Here is a 19,387-nt window from a genome sequence, read left to right as displayed (position 1 = left end):
CTCAGAAGATGGCGGCAAAGAGCATTCCCAGGAGGTGCTCATTTAGTACATTTCTAAATAAAACAATTTCTCTCCCAAGGCAAACCTCTTACCTCTTGCATCTCTTGTGCTCCAGACGATGCCTGCTCTTCCCCACTCATCTCAGTTTTGTTCTTCTGCACTTCGAGTAACTCTGTTTCTAAACTTGTGATCTTAACATAGACAAACCGCAAGTTAAAACCAAACCAGTACTCACCACTAGTACTAAATGCACAACTACTGCTACATTGCTCCTTGTGCTGCTGTTACAGAATAAGCCCCATGTTTGGAAACGAGGAGTAGGAGGGGACGTGGACAGCCGCCAGCGTGGGCTAGCTCCAGCTCACGTCTTTCATCCCGCTGCTTCAAAGGGTGAAGGAGCCGTCCAAGGCCAAGTCCGAAAATGAAAGAACCCTGCTCCACAAAAGGAGAGAAACGACCCAGGCATATGGTGAAAATTCAAGGCCTCCACAGCTTGTGGGCCTTCTACGTGCTGCTCTCCCACCACGGAGGACCCCACGAGACCCTGATTTATATCACGGGCCATCCTCCTTTCCCATGCTCTTGCAGCGCTCGCTCCCCTACAGCTGGTCTCATCCAAGCAGATGTTGGACCCAGTCCACCAGGACTCGTCCTGGTCCCTCCACCACCCAAAGGAGGTTGTAACTCCCTCCCGCGAGGCTCCGAGGACGCCAGACTTGAGCCAGCACAACGCTGACCTCTGTACTTCTCCTGGCAGAGAAGAGTTTGGACAAGTGCTCCCTCCGCATTTGCACCATTCCCCCCGAGGCGTCTAGCCTTGGGGGGGATCTCGTGGGAATGATTATCGGTCCTGCAGTTTTAAAGGGCTTAAAGGGGACAGGAGCAGTCCAGCTTCTCCTCCCAATTATGGTTCCTGCAGATGCTTTTTCAAAATCTGAGTCTTGGCACTCACAAGCCCTCTGCTCCGCTGCCAGCCGGCACGGCGTTCAGCAGCCTTTCCTTTCAGCTCCTTACGCTCAGAAGAAAGTTTGTGCTGGTTTTATTTCTAAACCGCCACGCTGGCCTTCCCACCGCCCGAGCTGGGCTTTCACCGAACGAGGTGGCAGAGTAAGTGGTGACACTGGAAGGAGATGAAGTCCAGCTGCAGATGCCGTCCAGCCTCATCTGTACCCGGCATACCCCGTACCCATCCAAGCAACACCCGTCGCCCCACTCATACAGATGAGTGCACGGTGAAGCACGTAAGATGCCTTATGCCTTTCTCACACTCCTTTCTTTGCACTTATTCAGAGATCATCTTTCATTCCTTTCCAATGGGAAGCGCAAGCCAAAGAAGTGCCAAGTCTCTGCCAATCCCAGTCCATTTAAAGCGATTACAAAGCAGCATGTCAAAGCCCGGGAGCTTTGCTTTCACTGACAGCCTTCAGGCACAAGATGGCTCTCTTGAAGCTCCCAGCAGCGAACGATCTCTAACAGGGGAAAGCTGCTGTGAGACTGTTCTTTAAGACAGATGCCGTTACCCAGGCTGGGTGTTCAAAGGACGTGAGTGGGGTGAAACACCCAGGCCTCTTACAGGAGAGCTAGAGGGCAATAAACCCCCCTCCTCTTGCACGACTAGATGATAGTTTGGGGTTCAGCAGGACATTAGAGCTGTGGAAGGGATCTTGAAAGCACAATAAACCTCCACTTCCCACCCCCCAGCCAACCTTTGGTCATGAAGTTGATACCCAGCTATGCATTTCTATCATTTTGCTTATTTTTCCTCCAAGCTGCTAACTTTTAAGCATTTAAGTTGCGCACTTAAGTCCCATGCCAACGGCAGAACAATACTCACATTGTATCCTGGTGTCCTCGTTCTGAGTCAGTGGCCTAATCAGCCCAGACTTTTGTAGGCATGCCAAAATAGAAAAGCCTTCCAAGTCGGTCTCACATGGGGCAGGCTGGCAAACACCCAGCAGCTCCAGGCTCCAGAGCACCTGCCTTCGCGCGGTCCTTCCCTCGTTACCTCCAAGGCACCCAAAAGCCCCTCGGAGAGGAAGGGTGCAGCTCTGCACCCCTCCATCTGAGCAGACGCTGGATTTATCTGAGGTTTAACCCACCTCCTCTTCCATCCCGCAGTCGGCCCGTCTCTCCTCCGCTGCCCTGCGTGCCTCTTTTCTGTCTCTTTTTCAGCTACGGCGGCTGCCAAGTTCATGCCAGCCAAAATGCCTCGCATCTCCTTGGCTACTCGGTGCTCCCCGCTGTTCCCGCGTTCCCCAAAGCGGCGTTCCCAGGGATCTGTTTAACAACGCACTGAGCAAAGGAGGGATTTCTCCAAACTGAAAATGCATTTTGTTTGATTTGTGGAGGGTTGCGTTTATCCTACTTCAGCGAGAAAGTGGGAAACATTTCAGTGTGTGCTGAACAAACCCTGATTTAAACAAAAGCACAGTCATGGTGGGCAGACCTTTTGCCATTCCCATCAGAGAGCCTGCCCTTGGCTCCTCAGCTACAGACTTAGAAACATGATGTCTGCTGGCATCCTTCATTAAGATATTTGAACATGCCTTCAGTCTGTTTCACTGTATTTAAAGACATCTTCCTCACAGCCAGAGGCTACAAGTAATTCGTCTTTTCTTCCTTTGAACAATTAACCTTGGAGATGTGTGGCTGCTTCAGCATTCACACGGGATATGCCTTCACACCTGTGCTATCTCCCACATCACGTTTTAACACAACAGCAAGCGTAGGGACATGGCCGAGCACCACTCACTCCTGGTTGAAAACCTGTGCGTGCCCTTCCTTCTCACCTCAGAAAACCAAGGTCCTCTACGGGCCGGTCCTGCCGCCCGGCAATCCAGGACCACGATCGCTACAGAGAGCATCTCTTAATCACGGACAGGGGGGAGAGGGCAACTCAGCCCAAGGAAGGAAGAGCTTCTGGCCAGGAGGCAGGGCTTCAGCCAGAGGAAGAGACGTCCTCAGCCAGCCTTTTGGGGGAAAAGCCCACCTACCGACCTAGCAAGGGCAACTTCTGGCCTCCTCTGTTCTCTCTGGCCGTAAATTCACCAGCTGCCCTGTCTATAAGGGATCACACACCCTGGTAGTGATGCTGCACAAATGCTGCAAACAGTATTTTTCCCTGGGGGCAAGTAGTCACAAACCAGTCAGTAAGCACGGGTGCTCCTCACGGAGCTCCCTCCAGAGGGATGGAGAGTCCCTCCAGCAAATCGAGGCTAAAGACCACTCTGACAAAGGCAGCATCAGGCTGAGAAGCTTCAGCAATAACTTAATCCTTGCTGAAAAGGTGGATGGAGAAGGCTCTGCAGGTGTTGCAAGGAGACCTCTAATGTTGCCATGGTTCTGGTAAACCAGATCATCAACAGGGTGCTTCACCTCTGCAATTTCCCAGAGGCTCCCTGACTGTCACACGCAGATGAGTGGAAATAACAAAGACTTTCTATCAACCTCCTAAAGTCAAAGGATGATCTGAATAGTCTTGTCCTATTAACAGGAAAAGATCCAGATTGCCCCGGGTTGAGGGTGCCCGAATCGCGTAGGACACGGCAGAGAGAGAGACTGGTGAGATCACACCTCGATCAAGATTGAGCCGAGCTTCTCCAGATGTATCAGCTTAGCACAGCTCTTGGAAAACCTGTGTCCAGCCATGCCTGCCCCGTTCAACAGCAGATGCTGCAGCAAGAGACAGCAGGTGACGAGAGAAACTCACTGTCCCCTCAGATTTGTTATTTTCAGCAGGGATGTCCCCAGGCACTGCAGGTCCTGGCCCCCCGCACCCAGAAGCACCTTGGTGTTTGCCACACGGGCAAGACGCTGTGCTTGGGGAAAAGCCAAAAGTGCAATCTTTTGTCATCAGCAGGCTTAACTGGTGACCTTTCCTGGGATCAAGGAGCATCAGTGTCCCACACTGGCCATTTTCATCTGTTGGGCAGGCCTGGAGAGGGGTTAGGGATTCAAGTCAAAGCCTGGACTTCTGTCATGGGTGCCAGGTTAAGGCACAACTCATGGGCTTCAGGAAAACCTCTTGCCTCTCTTCTGAGCCTCAAGAGGACTTGGGGCTTCCTGGAACTTGCTCTTCACCAGGAACTGCAGGCAGAAGAAACAACTGTCCAACCTGGAAAAGCAGTTCCTGCAGGAGACAGACGCTGAAGTCCGTCAGGAGCTCTGATGGCACCTAGGAGAGCTTCTCAGGGGAAATAAGAGCTTCTAAGCTACAAGAGGTTCAGAAGAAACAGCTCCAGGGGAAAAAAGATGCAACTTAAAATTTGAAACAAAAAGGCTTTGCTTCAGCTCAGCCAAGAAACCGAAGGGTGCACAGCCCACACGGACAGAAAGGCTGGATGGGAAAGGAGCGCGGCCTGATCTCACGCCTGTGGGCGCAGGAGGTACGTTAGCCAGTTCACTCTGCTTGCCCAGGCACCAAGGAGCGGGGACGGGAGCTGGAAGAGACGATGCTGCTGTGACACTGGGGGAATCGGCACCTCCAAGCAAGCGTCATTTACTCACTGCTGGAACTTCTTCCTTCTTTTCCCCTCTTTTCTGAAACCGGCAGATTTTGCTAGTCATATTTCTTGTCAAACTAAACAAAGCAGCATGCAGGTTTAGGTCAAACATCATTTTATTTTACTAATCAACATGTAGAGAGAAAAGCAGCTAGAATTAAACAAAACCGACCCAGATTTCTTCCATTCCTTACTTACTTTCCGTTGAAGTCCCTCCACCTCACTCTCAAACTGTTCCTTCTCCTGCTTGGTTTGGATCTGCGTCTCTCCCAGAATTGATTCCAGCTCTTCATTGCGCTCAACCAAACCCTCGTGCTCCTGCTCCAGTTTTTGCAGTTTGTGAAGGAGCTGTGAATTCCTGCCCTCGATGTTTTCAATCACCTCTCGGCACCTACGCACCAAAGACCGACATCACCGAGGCTAGAACTGCCATGTAAACACACTGACCCACATCCAAACCACTTCTCGCCGGTGAGGAAGACCCAATGCGTTTTTCACTATGGGATATTTCTGTCCTGCTGATTTCGAGTCTCGCATCCAGCAGGACCTGTGCCTGCTCTTATTTAGGTGGCGACGCATGGGAATTATTGGTGATGGGCTCTACGCACAAGGCATGATGAAGGTCTGGGGAGAGAACTGGTCAGGCACGAGGATGCTAACAGCGGAGAGGCAATGGCAAATTCAAGTGCTTGAGGCAGAGGAACAGGCTTGGGCATTGGGGGGGGGGGGGGGGGGGGAAGGAAAAATAAAAGAGAAAGAGATGGGATGAAACCCCCTTTCCTCCTTGAACCTGCCAGAAGAGCCGCAGCAGCAGCTTCCTGAGCAGGCCACAGAAGAATGAAGCTTTGACTTCCCTTAAAAATCCCAGTCTACATATTTAAGTCTGAAAGCCAAGTTGTCTTGGTACACTCCTGGACAGGAACCAAATCCAGAGAAATCCTCCCAGCAGCAAAACAATTTTGAAAAGAACACTGTTGTCTGCAGAGAGCCACAAAAGCCCAACCCTATTCTTTTAGAAAAGCAACAAACTGGAGAAAGCACCAGCAAACTTCCCGCCTGCTTGATGCCAAGGGCTCCAGACCCACTCAGGACTGCATTACCTCCAAACTTTCCGATTTGGGAGCAGAGGAACAAAGCTGGTACCAGAGAGTATTCTAAAGAACCCAACACTTAAATGTACTCTGCAAGACAGAATACCAGCAACCAGAGCGCCAGATAAGCCACAGTGAAAACACAAAAGATGAAGAAGGATTTTTACATTGCTCACCTTTTATGAAGTGTTTCACCACTCTGATATCTGTCGTCTTGATCTGAGCCAGCTTTGCCTGAAACGTGGTCTCCTTCAGCCCTCCCTTCGTCCTCTGTGGCCTGTGACCGAAGAGAAAATGACGAGTTAGCACATAATTAAGACTGAAATCTTAGCACACCGTGATTCCAAAGCTACCTGAGTCTCCCATAAACAAACAAGACAACCAGAAAACATAAGCTACATCTGCTACTCCATCTGCATTAGATAACCCACCGGCCATAGGAGAGAAAAAAACCCCAAGACCCATAATAATATGAAGGCACAGGTGGGTATTAGCTTACGCCAACAGACATGCTCTACACAGGAGTGCGTTCGTCCTGCCCAGCATAAACCCTCTGTCACACTGCACAGGATGCACTCACACGTACGCAGGAAGGAGAACACAAGCGTTTCTGCACGGCAAGCCGCGCGTTTTCGTTTACGGCACGGGGCTGAAATGCAGAGCGGTGCCCGTTGGCTCCATTTGCTTTCTATAATGGCAGACAAAAAGCCCTTGAAAATACCTGCAGCGAGGACGCTGCAACTTCGTCAGTCTCGGCTGGCGCAGGCAATGGAAGCACTTGCTTCTCGCTCTTCTGATACTCACAGATCTCCTCTTTGAGCTGTTCAACCTTCAAAAGGAAAACATTTGCTTTTATTTTTGGTGAGCGTTCATCTTGCTGTCTTAGAGAATTAAGATTCCCTTCAAATTTGCTGTAGATAAACTGCAGATTTATTAATATTAACCAGCTTGAGGGATTGGTTGAGATCATGTGGCTGCTCCAACTGGGTGGCCTCAGACTATTTAGAGAGGTAAAGAGCAGTAAAAGGGGCAATGCCGCGCTGCGTTCAAGGGCAAGCGATTTTTCTTCATTTATTTCAATTACTGATCACGCACACGCGGTACATTCCCTTTTACTGGATGGGATGGAGCGCAGAGGGGCAGACAGATGACGACCGCTGTTTCTGAGGACACCTTGCAGGCTTTGCTGTTATCGATAGGATCCATATAATATTATTCTTAGCAGGTAACTGTTCACGTCGCACAGTCACTTACTCACACACTCACTCTTGGCTACGGGCTGGAGGAATAGCTGGGAGGCCAACCCCAGCCTGGGAAGCGCAGGGTCATACCGCGGTGGCTTCTGGACGGGCGTTCGTCACGTCCTCACCTTCATCGGATGCAGATATAATCCTGTACGTTAAGTGTGCCCAGCAGCACACGCGGATGCCACCTCAGCCTCACGCAGTCGATGCCAGGGACCTTGGCACAGGTTCAGCAGACCACTGGTGTCCCAGGTTTATCATTTTTTGCAGATTTAACCGCACTGCTAGTCTCTGGAGCTATCAGCCGTTGCAGAGCTCTCCCACACCACCTCCTCAGCATTTCCTTTCTTCGGCCTCGTGCTGCGCCTCCATCCACCCCCACAGGCACCAGCAGAGCCCACTCACACGGACTCACTCACGCCACACAGACAGCAGCTCCCGTGCGGTTGAGGCTCGCTACTCCGAGCGGTGACGCACACCGCAGGGCCGAGGTCCGTGTCCCACAGCCCCCCAGACCGGAGCCGGGTGGCCAGCCTGCTCCTCACCCGGCTCTCCATCCCTCACAGGCGGAAAAAAAGGACTTCGGGATGCAGAACTCCTGTGGCTCGTAATAAAGTACGCTTTCAGCTTCTACAAATGAAAAATCGTGGGTTTCTCACTTCTATGCCGACAGTTAAACCTCATTCCTAAGGAATAAAGGTAATTTGCGTTTAGCTTAACAACAGGGTTGGATGGAAGTGATCTCAGTCTGGCCACGTCTTTTTTTCTGTACAGAGAAAACAATACCTTACATGTATCTGTATGTTTTTTGTGTATATGTATTTTTTTTAATATATATTAAAATATATATATACACACACACACACACGTGTGCATGTGTACATAGTGACTGAAAGCAGCACTGTCCTAAAGCAAAGAAAATGTTATTTGGAATAAAAAAAAAATGTAAGCTGAGGAATATGAACTAAATAATATTTTTTTTGCAGACCCAGAAACAGACTGTCCTGTAAATACAAGCTTTGAGATTACAGATATGCTTAGACTCCATGCTAAGGAAGAACCAGCAACTTTTTAAAACACAAGGAACAGAACTACGTACTAAAATTTTTAAATCCTCTAATGTGAATAAATTACGTTCAAGAAAGTAAGTCTTCGATATTATAGTAAAGAGAGGGGCATGGTGTTCTCAGAGATACTTATATTAATTTAAAAATACTCGTTCTAATCCAAGAGACCCGCAAGACAGCTGCTGAGCTACCTGTGCTGAGGGGGCATAAGTAATGACAGACTGCGGGCAACCAGTTACAGGCTGCTGAAGGACTGATATAAAGAGTTTGAGAGTTAAGAACAGAACCAGAATTTGTGCCAAATGACACATTTTAATGGGAAACAGATTGCTGTGTTAATTCACTATTGGCAATCTCAGTAAGGAACTATCTTGTTGATAAAGATTATTGCATTTCGAGAATCCTACATTTATTACGTCAAACATTAAATGAATAGCAATGGCATTCACTTAAGAAAGCCCACACAAAATGAAAAGCTGTAAGTTTATCTTCTACTGAGCAAATCAACATAGCCACATTAAAAAGCCAAGGAGGCTGAGAGGTATCAAAACATGAGCACAAACTTAAAATTGTTTAAAAAATAGCTAGTATTGGGCTTTAGATTAAACTTATTTGCTGTCTTTAATAACAGTCCTCAAGAAAAGGTAGAAAAGTTGCTTACTCTATTTACCCACTTGATCCGGCGCACACATGGGCCGGTAACAGAAGGCATCGAGCTGATCCTGCACGCCGGGCACAGGAGAACCCCGATTTCAGGGCTCGACGCTGCAAGCCCTAAAGCACGCGCTCCGTTTGAGCACGCACAGCCCCTCGGTGTCGGTGACGTATCGAACTCCTCCTGCACTGAAGGGCGCTGGGAGAGACGAATTTTTATTCAGGGCTGCAGTAACAGCAGCTGCTTTGAAACACTCTTGGGTTATTTATTCTGCCCGTTTCCCAAAGTTTATTACTCCACGAGCCGTGAAACAGCAGAACTGCAGCTCTAGAAAGACTGACTATAGAAAAGAGAGGGGAAATAGAGAGGCAGGGCAGGTTAAGGACTAGGGATGAATGTCAGGAGCCAGCCCAGGAGCGTTGGCTACGCAGAGGCTCGTCGGTGCCCTGGCAGACCAGGAGATCCGGCAGCAGGAGATGGGTACTCACCAGATCGAGGAACGCTTTTCTTTCCAAGTCGAGCGTTTGGACGCGTGCTCGCAGCGCCAGAATTTCCTTGTCCAGTCTGCTGTTGTGCTCCATGGCCTTCTGGAGCTCAGCCCTGCCTGTACAGAACAGAACAAACTGGTCACCCACACCAGTTCGGACCTTGACCAAGCTCAGAGAGGGGCTCTCGCATAAATAAAGTTTCTGAAATCGCGTTGCCCTTATGCAGAGGTGTACGTGTGCGACAGCACAGAGGGGAGCTCCCCTACATACGAGTGAGTAAGAACTCACATAGTAGAGGTTTACGTTTCTGGAGATCCAGGTTCAACAGCAGGGCTATGTTTGTTACAGGGGCACAGCAATCTCTCCCTAGTTATTCCAGGGATTCGGTTTACCTCTAGATCATGGAAAATGCCTCACCTCAGATATTTAGACATAGGTTTCACAAACAACTCGGGTAAGCTTTGAAAAACCCAAACAGCCATATTTCTTATTTTCATCATAAAATTCATAATTTGCTGCAAGCAGAAACACAATCACAGTTAATGTATCAGTGTTGTGCTAGCATTAATATCTATTAAATGGCCAGTACGGTAAAAATTACGGCTGTATACCAACCCTTCGAGCCTGAATCAATAAACATATGCAGCCATCACACCAATTAATGCAGACTGTCTAGTATTTCAAGTGCAAAAAATAGGAAAAGATGTTTGTACTAGGAGCACACTGACAGAAATGTGTCCACGTATACACTGGTATCCTAATCCTAAGTAAAACTAGTGAGAAGACGGTTTTCCTTACACAAAAGGTGAACAAAGATTTTTCCCTTTTCAGCTTAATGCTGGGCACAGGAAATTTCAGCTGAAATTTGACTGTTATTCGGGCAAAAATAAAAACATGCCTTCTTTCTTGGTCCCAATCTGGCAAAAAAAACCCAAACCCCTGTTTCAAACAAGGATTTCAATATTGGATTTTCAGTTTTGGATTTAAAATAAAAGGCGAGGAACACCTTCTACCAAAGTGTTCATTTTGCTGAAAAGCCTGTTTACCCCTACAGAAAGCCTCGATAAAATTCTGGATCTTCTCTGCTTGCAAGTAGCCTGACTTACCACTCTCCCTCCACCCTCCCTCCGGGCTCTCGGGTGCTTGCAGGGCTGACCGCGAGGCTGATCCTACAAGGATAACGAAGAGAGAGTTTTGCTGCGGCAGTCCGTTTGTACGCTTCAAAACTCAGCAACATTTTTAATGCGCTTTGTTAAATACAGAGTTGAAGGAAAACTGAACAGAAAAATGAAAGCGGCAGATGGCTAGGCACACAATTTAAAATCTCTAATCACCAAAGACCCAATAACTGGGCTGCAAACTGGCCAGGAGCAATTTCGTATTTTCTCTTCCATGCAAGCAAGCAGCTGGAAGTTATCATTGACCCAAAATACACTGTTTAAGTGGACTTTTACTAAAGATCAGAGATTTCATTTTAGGTTTTTATTAGAAAATCAATTCATTTATAGAACAGTTGGCTCTGAAGCTCATCGGGAGGAGAAGGCATGCAGATATACATCATCGGGGAAGCCACTACGATGTTGTAACACTAATTTTGCACACTAATACTCGCAGCATAATAAACCACACAGACATAACAAGCATTAAACCCTTACTCACAGTTTGGAAAGCCTTATATTCATTTGATACTTAAGGAGATTATAAAACACCGATTTCCCCACGCAGGCTACCATCCACTGAGAGGAGTCGCACGCTGCAGCCTGTCCGTGATCTGGAGAAGCAGTACTGTTTGCAGGCTGCAACACCGCGCTCGCTCCATCCCCAGGGACGCACGGGTATCAATCGATACACAAAGCAGATACCCACAGAGTGCTCATTGCCCTGCCTTTGATTAAAAGCCTGTAAATGCTGGGTTTGGAGGCTGGCTAGAGGGTTTTGCTAGGTCTGAGTGCTGTGCATGAGCCGCGAGGTCAGCGTCAGGACCTGTGATTTGCACATAAACCCTACCCAGGTGGTACCGGTCTCCTTAAGTGAATCGGTCTCTGCAAAGGCACGTGGGGCAGGAACACGTTATCACATTTTGCTGTTCTCCACTGAAATTCTGCATCACAGATTTGGGGACAATGTAAGTAACCCAGAGAAAAAGCATCCAGAAAACAGTGTTTTGCTCAGGACATCTCCTGTAGGAGGTAGCAGTGAAGCACCTGGCTTTAGGGACCACTCCAATAGGAGCTTTATCAAGTAGTTTGATTTCCCTCTAGAAAACTGTTTTTTTTTACAGTCAGTATTTAAAATTTTTACATTTTAAAATTTTATTTTTACAGTCAGTATTTAAAAAAAAAAGTAATACTTAAGGGCTGGTCAACAACAGTTATTTCAATAAGGAGGTTAAGCAAATATTAGCAGTGATAAGAATCTAACCAGTCACTTCAAGACTGCTGATAAGCTCCAGCTGGGAGCACTTGTTAATGGCTCCTAACGAGGCAGCACCCCAAACACAGCACCTGAAGAACCCAGAGATGAGTGGTCCAGCTGTGCTAACACTGTGTATGTGGTATTTTACCTCTGTTTCTGGACCAAGTCATCATTTCCCCTCCATCCCCTCCTAGGGCACGAATTTCTCCCTGTATGAGCCAGGGAGAGGAAGGCAGTCAAGACTCTGCTGCTGTCATCATGGATCAGATAACCCCACATCTCGGCTTTCCCCACTCAGAATGAACTGATTTGTGACTGTTAACGACTGCATTCACATTCCCTAGGTACCAGGCTAACATCTGACACTGATTTTTCCACATTACAAGCAGAGAGGACACAGGACAGCCTGCCTCCAGCTCCCCCGGGTGAGAAGTCCAAGGCTTACACTGACCAGGGATGGGCTAAGTGCAGGCCAGTAATTAGGAGTGGCCACAAGAGAAGTGCTCACCTATTTTGCTCTGCTCCTTTCGTTGTGCATCCAGCTCGTCTGTCAACCTCCGGATCTCCTCCTGGGCCATCATCAGCCTCTGCGTGGCCTCATCCAGATCTCGTTCAACTCTTGCACGTGACGCTTGCTCCCTCTCCAGCTCTTCCCTGTAGGACTGAATCACAAGGGCTAACGCTCCAACGGAAACGAGATAACCCTCCCGCTGATGTGACCAAGGCAGGTCCTTCCTCCACACTACTCCTGACCCACCAGAACAAGGTGGGAACACAAACAGAGGGCAGGTGAGCTCGGGGAAGCCACTGCAGAGGCAGCCACGCAGTGGATAACCCTCTTCACCACGGACACGTGCAAAAACACAGGTGTTGAACAGCATGGGGCAGCTGTTGCCCTACACAAGGCTCTGTTTTTCCCTCCCTGAGACAATGCCATTAATTATGATGCATTTTCAAACACGTAATATATGAGGTTTTCCAAGCAGAGGGCTCCACCACACTCCGTGAGAGTTTGCTCCAAGGACAAAATGTCCAGCATCCAGCTGGATAAATGCCTAATGCAGCGGGTGAGCAACTGACTGACGGGTCGGGCTCGCAGGGTTATAGGAAATGGGGTGACATCGGGCTGGCGACCAGTCACTAGCGGGGTTCCGCAGGGATCCATGGTGGGGCCAGTCCTCTTCAATGTCTTCCTAAGTGACTTGGGCGCAGGACTTGAAGGTTTGTTATCAAAGTTTGCCGATGACACACAACTGGGAGGAGCCACTGATGCTCTCGAGGGCAGAGAGGCCCTGCAGAGAGATCTGGACAAATGAGAGAGCTGGGCAATCACCAACCGTATGAAGTTTAATGAGGGCAAGTGCCGGATTTTGCACCTGGGACATGGCAACCCTGGATGTACCTACAGACTGGGGAACGAGAGGCTGGAGAGCAGCCCCGCGGAGAGAGATCTGGGGGTTCTGGTCGACGGCAAGTTGAACGTGAGCCAACAGTGAGCCCTGGTAGCCAGGAGGGCCAACCGTGTCCTGGGGTGCATCAAGCGCTGCATCGCCAGCTGGGCAAGGGAGGGGATGGTCCCGCTCTGCTCTGCACTTGAGTGCTGCGTGCAGTTCTGGGCCGCACAGTACAGAAAGGATAGGAAGCTACTAGAGAGTGTCCAGAGGAGAGCCACGAAGATGGCGAAGGGTTTAGAGGGGAAGCCGTACGAGGAGCGGCTGAAGTCACTTGGTTTGTTCAGCCTGGAGGAGAGGAGACTGAGGGGAGAGCTCATCGCGGTCTGCAGCTTCCTCATGAGGGGGAGAGGAGGGGCAGGCGCTGATCTCTTCCCCGTGATGACCAATGCTAGAACCCGAGGGAACGGCAGGAAGATCTGCCAGGGGAGGGTTAGGCTGGACATTAGGAAAAGGTTCTTCACCCAGAGGGTGGTGGAGCACTGGAACAGGCTGCCCCGGGAGGCAGTCACGTCGCCAAGCCTGACAACATTCAAGAAGCATTTGGACAACACCCTCAGACATAGGGTGTGAATTTTGGGGTTGTCCTGTGCAGGGACAGGAGTTGGACTCGATGATCCTTGTGGGTCCCTTCCAACTCGGGACATTCTATGACTTTATGATTCTATGAATTCTGCACGTTTGTGGTCCCATGGCCGTTGTGAGAGCTAGCCCCAAGCCAGGCTGCACTGCTAACCTCCTCTTCCAGTCTGCACCCGGAGTGCGGGAGCCAGAGACTGCTCCCACCGACCTGTGATTCTGCAGGAAAGTCACTTCAGCTGATATAAAAGGAGCTATTTCTCACCCCCTCAACTTTGGTCCACTCATCTCCAATGACGTTTCTTTGTGACTACCATTAAAGGCACGTGAGCACTTACAAGCCAGCCCTGACCCAAAGCTGGCGAGATGTTAGCCCTAGCTCTCAGCAGAAGCAATTAATTCGTGTAGCACCAGGCTGATGTGGTTGCACAGCCTGAAGTTCAGAGCTCACTCACATCCTATCAGCTAAAAACCAATAAAAAACCTCACAGCATGCTTAAGAACAGACCCACTGCTTGAAATCTCAACTATGTGCCATGTCATCAGCAGGAAAACATGCAAATGTATTACCTTATGCGTTGTCTCTCCAGTAAGCTGCGTGGATTGTTGTTGTTGGAGTTCATCTTCTAAGGTCTGATGAATGTGATCAAACTCATCCTTGCACAGAAAGAGATGTAATAAATCACCACCACCAGAAAGCATGCTGTCACGTATCCCTCAACACCAGTGTGTAGGATTTTCAGTTTCAACATACTTTGATGAGAAGGGGGTTTGTAATCATACCTTATATTTGAAGAGAACGTTTCAACCAGAGTTACCCCAAATACTTGTGAAAATCCCTCAGCTGTCTCAGCTAGTACTGGGAACTCTGCGGGTTCACTACTTTTTTTTTTTTTTTAAACCCATGATCTCCTTGGCGTCTTCCTTTTGGAGCCTGTGGGCTCAGCTTTGCCCACAGAACTATACGGGTGCTGAGTACGCTTGACTCGCTTTATGGGAGTAACACTGGGTTACTTCCCCATGGCCTCTTCTTTTGAACCGCTTATCGGGTCAACAGATTCCTGCCCCCCTGCAGCCTGCACCCATGAACCGGCACCGAGGATCTGCTAACGCTCAGGAGGTTGGTTGTCATCAGTATTTTACACCTTGGCCCTAGAGGGGAGAGCATGCTTGTACGTGCCACGCCTTCCACCAGAGCTCAGAAAGCACTTCCCCACGTATATACTAGAGATGACCACGCAAAGACGCATGTTTGTACCCTGGCTTTTTGCATTAGCGAGGACGTGTCAAAAAAATCAATTATGCTTGAGCAGTCTAGCTAAAAGCTGCATTCATTTCTGTAACAGACAGGAACTTATCTGGACCTCCAGTCTCAGAGCGAAACAAGTACGTAACAGGTCATTTGAGAATAAGAAAGGCTACACGTTCCAGTAAACACAGTAACAAGAGTAATTAACCTATTAACCTGTAACACTGCTGTGACTCTAATGATTCGGTAAAACAAGTGTGATGCTACCCCAAACAATGGAGGGCTTAATCAACAGTTTCTAGTTCACAAGCGTGGACAGCAATGACATCATCTGGGGGGGAAAAACAGCCCGCTTCAGAGAAACTGTTTTCCTGGAAAATGTGTCTTTCACCTGGTTTTAAAAACACAGGAAGAAAGGTGCCCGGTATAAGAACTGCAGAGAAGTCGCATTTGGTTTGCAATGAGGAGCATTAAGCTTATAATGTGTTTTGATCATGCAAGAATACATTTTCCTTTGATAAGCCTCACTCCTCTAAACAGTTCCATGAAAAGTGGGTAAAAGTCAGGTAGTTACAGGCCTGCCTACCTACCAGGGGACTCTGGCACCGCGCACCAGGAGGGATTCAAGTAAACTCCACGTTGTTCTTCACACGGACAGCCTATATTATCTCCACGTCCAAGACTTTGCCTTGGCTCTGTCCTTCACCCAGCCCAGCTGCAACAACGCTCTCTCCATCTTCATCCAGCGTTCAAGGGCAGATTGTTACAGAACCACGTTCGTTACGGGATCATTAGAAAGAACGATCCTAAGAGGGGACTGCTAGGAGAAGTCAGCTGCATCCTCAGCAGGACGAGCTCCGTGCAAGGAGGTTTGGACTCCACATCAGACTTGCAGGCATCTGCATCCTTCGTTTGCGCTGGCCCTACTCCCCTTGCCCAGCCGTGGCACTGAAGGAAGAGCAAAGCCGATCACACCTGGTGATGCTCGGTAGCAGACGTGGTTAACTGGCATTTCTTTGGAAGGTTACAGCTCTGCTTCCCCTTTTTAACTACAGGGGGGTTTCTATTACACTGCTTCATAGGAAAACATGCAGCAAACGTTTGTATCAAGCAGCAGGCATTCACGGGTAGATTATTCAGGATTTGCAGAGAGGAGTTTTCTATCCAAGAGTGGGAGCCAGCGCATCAGGGAAGTTTCTCTGCCTCGCTGCAAACAGATTCTTTGATTCTGAGGTGGGTATTTACATCTGAAGGTGTTATTGTACCACGGATGAATCCCGAATGACATCCAACCCTACAACAGTTAGGCCCGCTAGGACTCTCCAGCCAGAAGGGGATGCTCTTGAGGTCGGTAAAATGCCAAGTGGCACAGAAAAGGCAGATAAAAAGGCAATTGTTCACTGCCTCTTAATAGAAGAGCTGGAGAGCATCCAACGAAGCCAGGAGACGGCAGGCTGAAACAAAGGACCTTCACGTGACAGTAACTGAACTGTGAAAGTCCTTCTTACAGGACGTTGAGGATGTAAGAAAACTGCACGGGTTTCACAAGCAACCAAATTCATGGAAGAAAAAAATTAATCAAGGACTACCAGACACAACGATAGCACCTCTGGTTCAGACACTGCATGCCACTGGAGGCAAAGGGAGCATTTCTGATGAACTGTCATGACATATTTGCCCTCCTATGACACTGGCTTCTGAGGTTTTGCATTTGGCTTCTGAAGTTTTGCATTTGGCTTCTGGTCAGATGGCACAAACAGCCCAAACCGAGCCGAGCCGTGCCGCAAGTATGCCGAGCCTCCCTCCTCCAGCAAGCTCGCCCAAAAAAGGCCAAGAAGCTTTTCAACTCTAAACCAGTTTTATCAGAATGAAAAACAAGAAACTTAAAACTGTAGAAAGTTCAAGGTAGTGACAGAAGATGAGACAGAAGCGAAATGGTCTGTCCACAAGTTTTCCACCTACTTGTGCCCCAGCAGGCAGCCCTTGCTCCCAGCCAAGTCCGACTTCGGAGGTCACCAAACCCTGCCGGTCCCCTCTGTCCCCAGGAGGGCTTCCCCGTGAATCCTGGCTGGCTGCTCGTTGCGGGGGCTGCAGCTCCTGGCCCTCTCCTGTCCCCCTCGCAGCCTGGAGCCTTCTCCCCTAAGCTCACCCAGGCAGGAGCAACCCCTCTCCCTCCAGAGGGGCAACCTGGCCTGGCCACTTCTGAAGTGCCAGAAGGAGACTGGGAAAAAGAAGAAAAACTTAATGCTCTGTAGTCACAAATACCGCAGGGCTAAACAGGCTCTAGACCCGGCCTAGCGCAGCAATTTTTATGCTCCTGTTCATCCAACAGCCATTGCTGTCAGAACTAAGTTATGGATGAGGCCAGCAAGCACAGCAAGGCGGGAGAAACAGCTACAAGAGCCAGCAGGTCCCGGGCTCCCGTTCTGCGAAAGGGCCATATTGAGGAGTAGGAGGAGATCGGTGGCCTTGGCGGGAGGGCGATCTCCCTAACGGAGATGATCAGTCACTAACGGTCTCTCCGACACGCAGTAGCTGCTGCTCCTCCACCATTTGTCAGCGTTCTTCTTCTCGACCTCAGAAAGCAAAAAATGAAGACGTGGGCGGTCCTCTCTATCCTGCCAGTCATCAAGTCATGCTGTGAAATTTATTTACTGAACTCAGTTTGTAAACAGAGGTTTATTTAACTTCTATCCTCTAGCTCAGCAGCTAGAAGACAAGGGAAGAGTTTTAACCTCACCTTATGTGAGGGTTTTTTCTTAAATTAATGACTTTCAGGGGAACTCAGTCATCTGAAATTAAATACTGGATCATCAGGAAATCTGGATTAGTAGAAAGTCATTATTACCCAATGAAGATCCTCAGACCAACTATATCACAAACTCTTCAACAGTCGCTCTGCTAAAATTAATCCTATTCACTATCCCTATGCAAGATGTGGGAGCAAATCAAGTGTAAATATGCAAGTGTGAAAACTAATCAAGAAATCAACTTCAGCATTACGAATCCACAGCGTCCTCATAGATAGGAAAAATATTTTTTACTTAAAAACAAATCTCAAAGACAACCTTTTCCCCGGCGCGCTTTCAGTCAGCCTGAGCAGCTAAAGCAGGAGGTACCTGAAGCTGTGCTGTGCACAGCCTGTCGATGTAGCTGTGTGAATTCAACTTCTGATCTGCGATCTCCAGTTTCTCCAGCAGCGTCGTTCTTTCCACCAGTAAATAAGCAATCTGTTCGCTGGCATTACTGTGAGCTATTTCGGACAAGCCCTCCTGTTCCAGCATCTCCTCGACCTCCTTCAGCTGGGCTTCTGCAAGACAAGGCTTTCTGTGAGCAGAGGAACAAATGAAGCCCGATTCCTTCCAGATCTGCGTCCTAGCTCCTCTGAACACTGCCCACCACAACAGCCCTGGAGCTCACCAACAGCTCATAAAACATTCAGCCTCTTCTCCTGCTTCCCACCTCCCTTTCTGCCTCCTATCCCCTGTTCGTATCTCAGCCCTGTTCCCACTGTCCCAATGTTTCTGATCTGTCCCGACATTTCTGCTCACATCCACCACCCTGCCTGCCAAGCAAGCGATAAGACCTGCTACATCTAGACGGAGTTCTGCCTCGCTTTACGTGGGAGAGTTATTACAACCATTTTCCTCTACCCAGCGGCTAAGTTTCACCTAACCCTTTTACCCCTTAATACAGGAAATTAAACAACAGATTAAAAAGGCGTTGAGAGAAGCCAGACGGACAACCACACAAACATTGTCTTTGGAAGAAGAGACACAAAACACCGTATCACTTATATCAGCAGAACATCACTATTTTCCTAAGGACTGGCTGGTAGGGAGGCGGATCTGAATATCTCACGTTTCCCCATGCACGGCAGCACCCGGTGCATTGTGCGCAGCCCGTGGTGGCGATCAGGGTGTTGGATCCCATGTGTTCTGGTAGGAAAGCACGGAGAGGAACCAACAAGGGCCTGAAGCAGTTGGAGAAACAGCACCCCGTGGGCACAAAGGGACTCGGGGTACTTCTTCAAACACGACTTTAGAAATCACTCCCTGAACAGCCTTCCTGACCCATTCCTCCAAAACCAGCTATAAACCCAGGCTAAGGACTGCTTCTGGTAACACAGACCTGTTGTTTGAAGGTCTCCTGTAGGATTAAAGGAGCAAAAAATCCTTTTAGAATTACACTGTCAATTCCTCACCATTTATCCCAAAATTATAGCTAGGAAGACTCCGTACTGGGAAAAACTTCAAGATTCAATGGCCTCCAAGGCAGATAGATGACAACATTTGCAAGAGAAGCTGGTTTATGGCTAGGCACCATTGTGTTTGTGCAACAAACAGTTGTTAAAAAGAGCCCCTCGTTTGCATGGCTGGAAATTTATCTGCCAGGAGAATACGGGGAACCTTTGGTCTCCCGCCTGGTCTGGGCAGCAACGCCTGCACTGGATCCAGTAGCTCGTTAAGCTAAGGAAGGGTTTTCAAAACCTCCCTGTGTAATTCGTATTAAAAAGAAAACCAACAAACCCTGCTCCCCATTTCTAGCCCAAAGCAGATTATAAAGCTTTCCAAGTGCTGTAGGATGGGAACTGCGGAGGGTTGTGGGGTTTGTATGGAGGAAGGAGGGATATTCACACTCTTTCA

At 48.8% G+C, this 19,387-nt stretch overlaps 1 protein-coding gene across 1 annotated transcript in view; it reads right to left on the bottom strand.

Moving 5' to 3' along the window:
• Nucleotides 1-19,387, bottom strand: part of CCDC30 (coiled-coil domain containing 30) — a 37,718-nt gene that overhangs the window by 13,748 nt on the left and 4,583 nt on the right. The window contains exons 4-14 of the mRNA XM_082329225.1: nucleotides 17,861-18,051; nucleotides 16,704-16,962; nucleotides 14,589-14,644; nucleotides 14,063-14,149; nucleotides 11,971-12,358; nucleotides 10,154-10,216; nucleotides 9,048-9,163; nucleotides 6,315-6,422; nucleotides 5,770-5,870; nucleotides 4,701-4,893; nucleotides 93-191 (exon numbers count right to left, since the gene is read on the bottom strand). Of these exons, the coding sequence (XP_082185351.1) occupies nucleotides 93-191; nucleotides 4,701-4,893; nucleotides 5,770-5,870; nucleotides 6,315-6,422; nucleotides 9,048-9,163; nucleotides 10,154-10,216; nucleotides 11,971-12,358; nucleotides 14,063-14,149; nucleotides 14,589-14,644; nucleotides 16,704-16,962; nucleotides 17,861-18,051 (1,661 nt within the window). The remainder of the gene's footprint in view (nucleotides 1-92; nucleotides 192-4,700; nucleotides 4,894-5,769; nucleotides 5,871-6,314; nucleotides 6,423-9,047; nucleotides 9,164-10,153; nucleotides 10,217-11,970; nucleotides 12,359-14,062; nucleotides 14,150-14,588; nucleotides 14,645-16,703; nucleotides 16,963-17,860; nucleotides 18,052-19,387) is intronic.

This window comes from Platalea leucorodia, assembly GCF_965183815.1.
Source record: "Platalea leucorodia genome assembly, chromosome: 17".
NCBI lineage: Eukaryota > Metazoa > Chordata > Aves > Pelecaniformes > Threskiornithidae > Platalea > Platalea leucorodia.
This window is presented reverse-complemented; position numbering and strand designations above follow the sequence as displayed.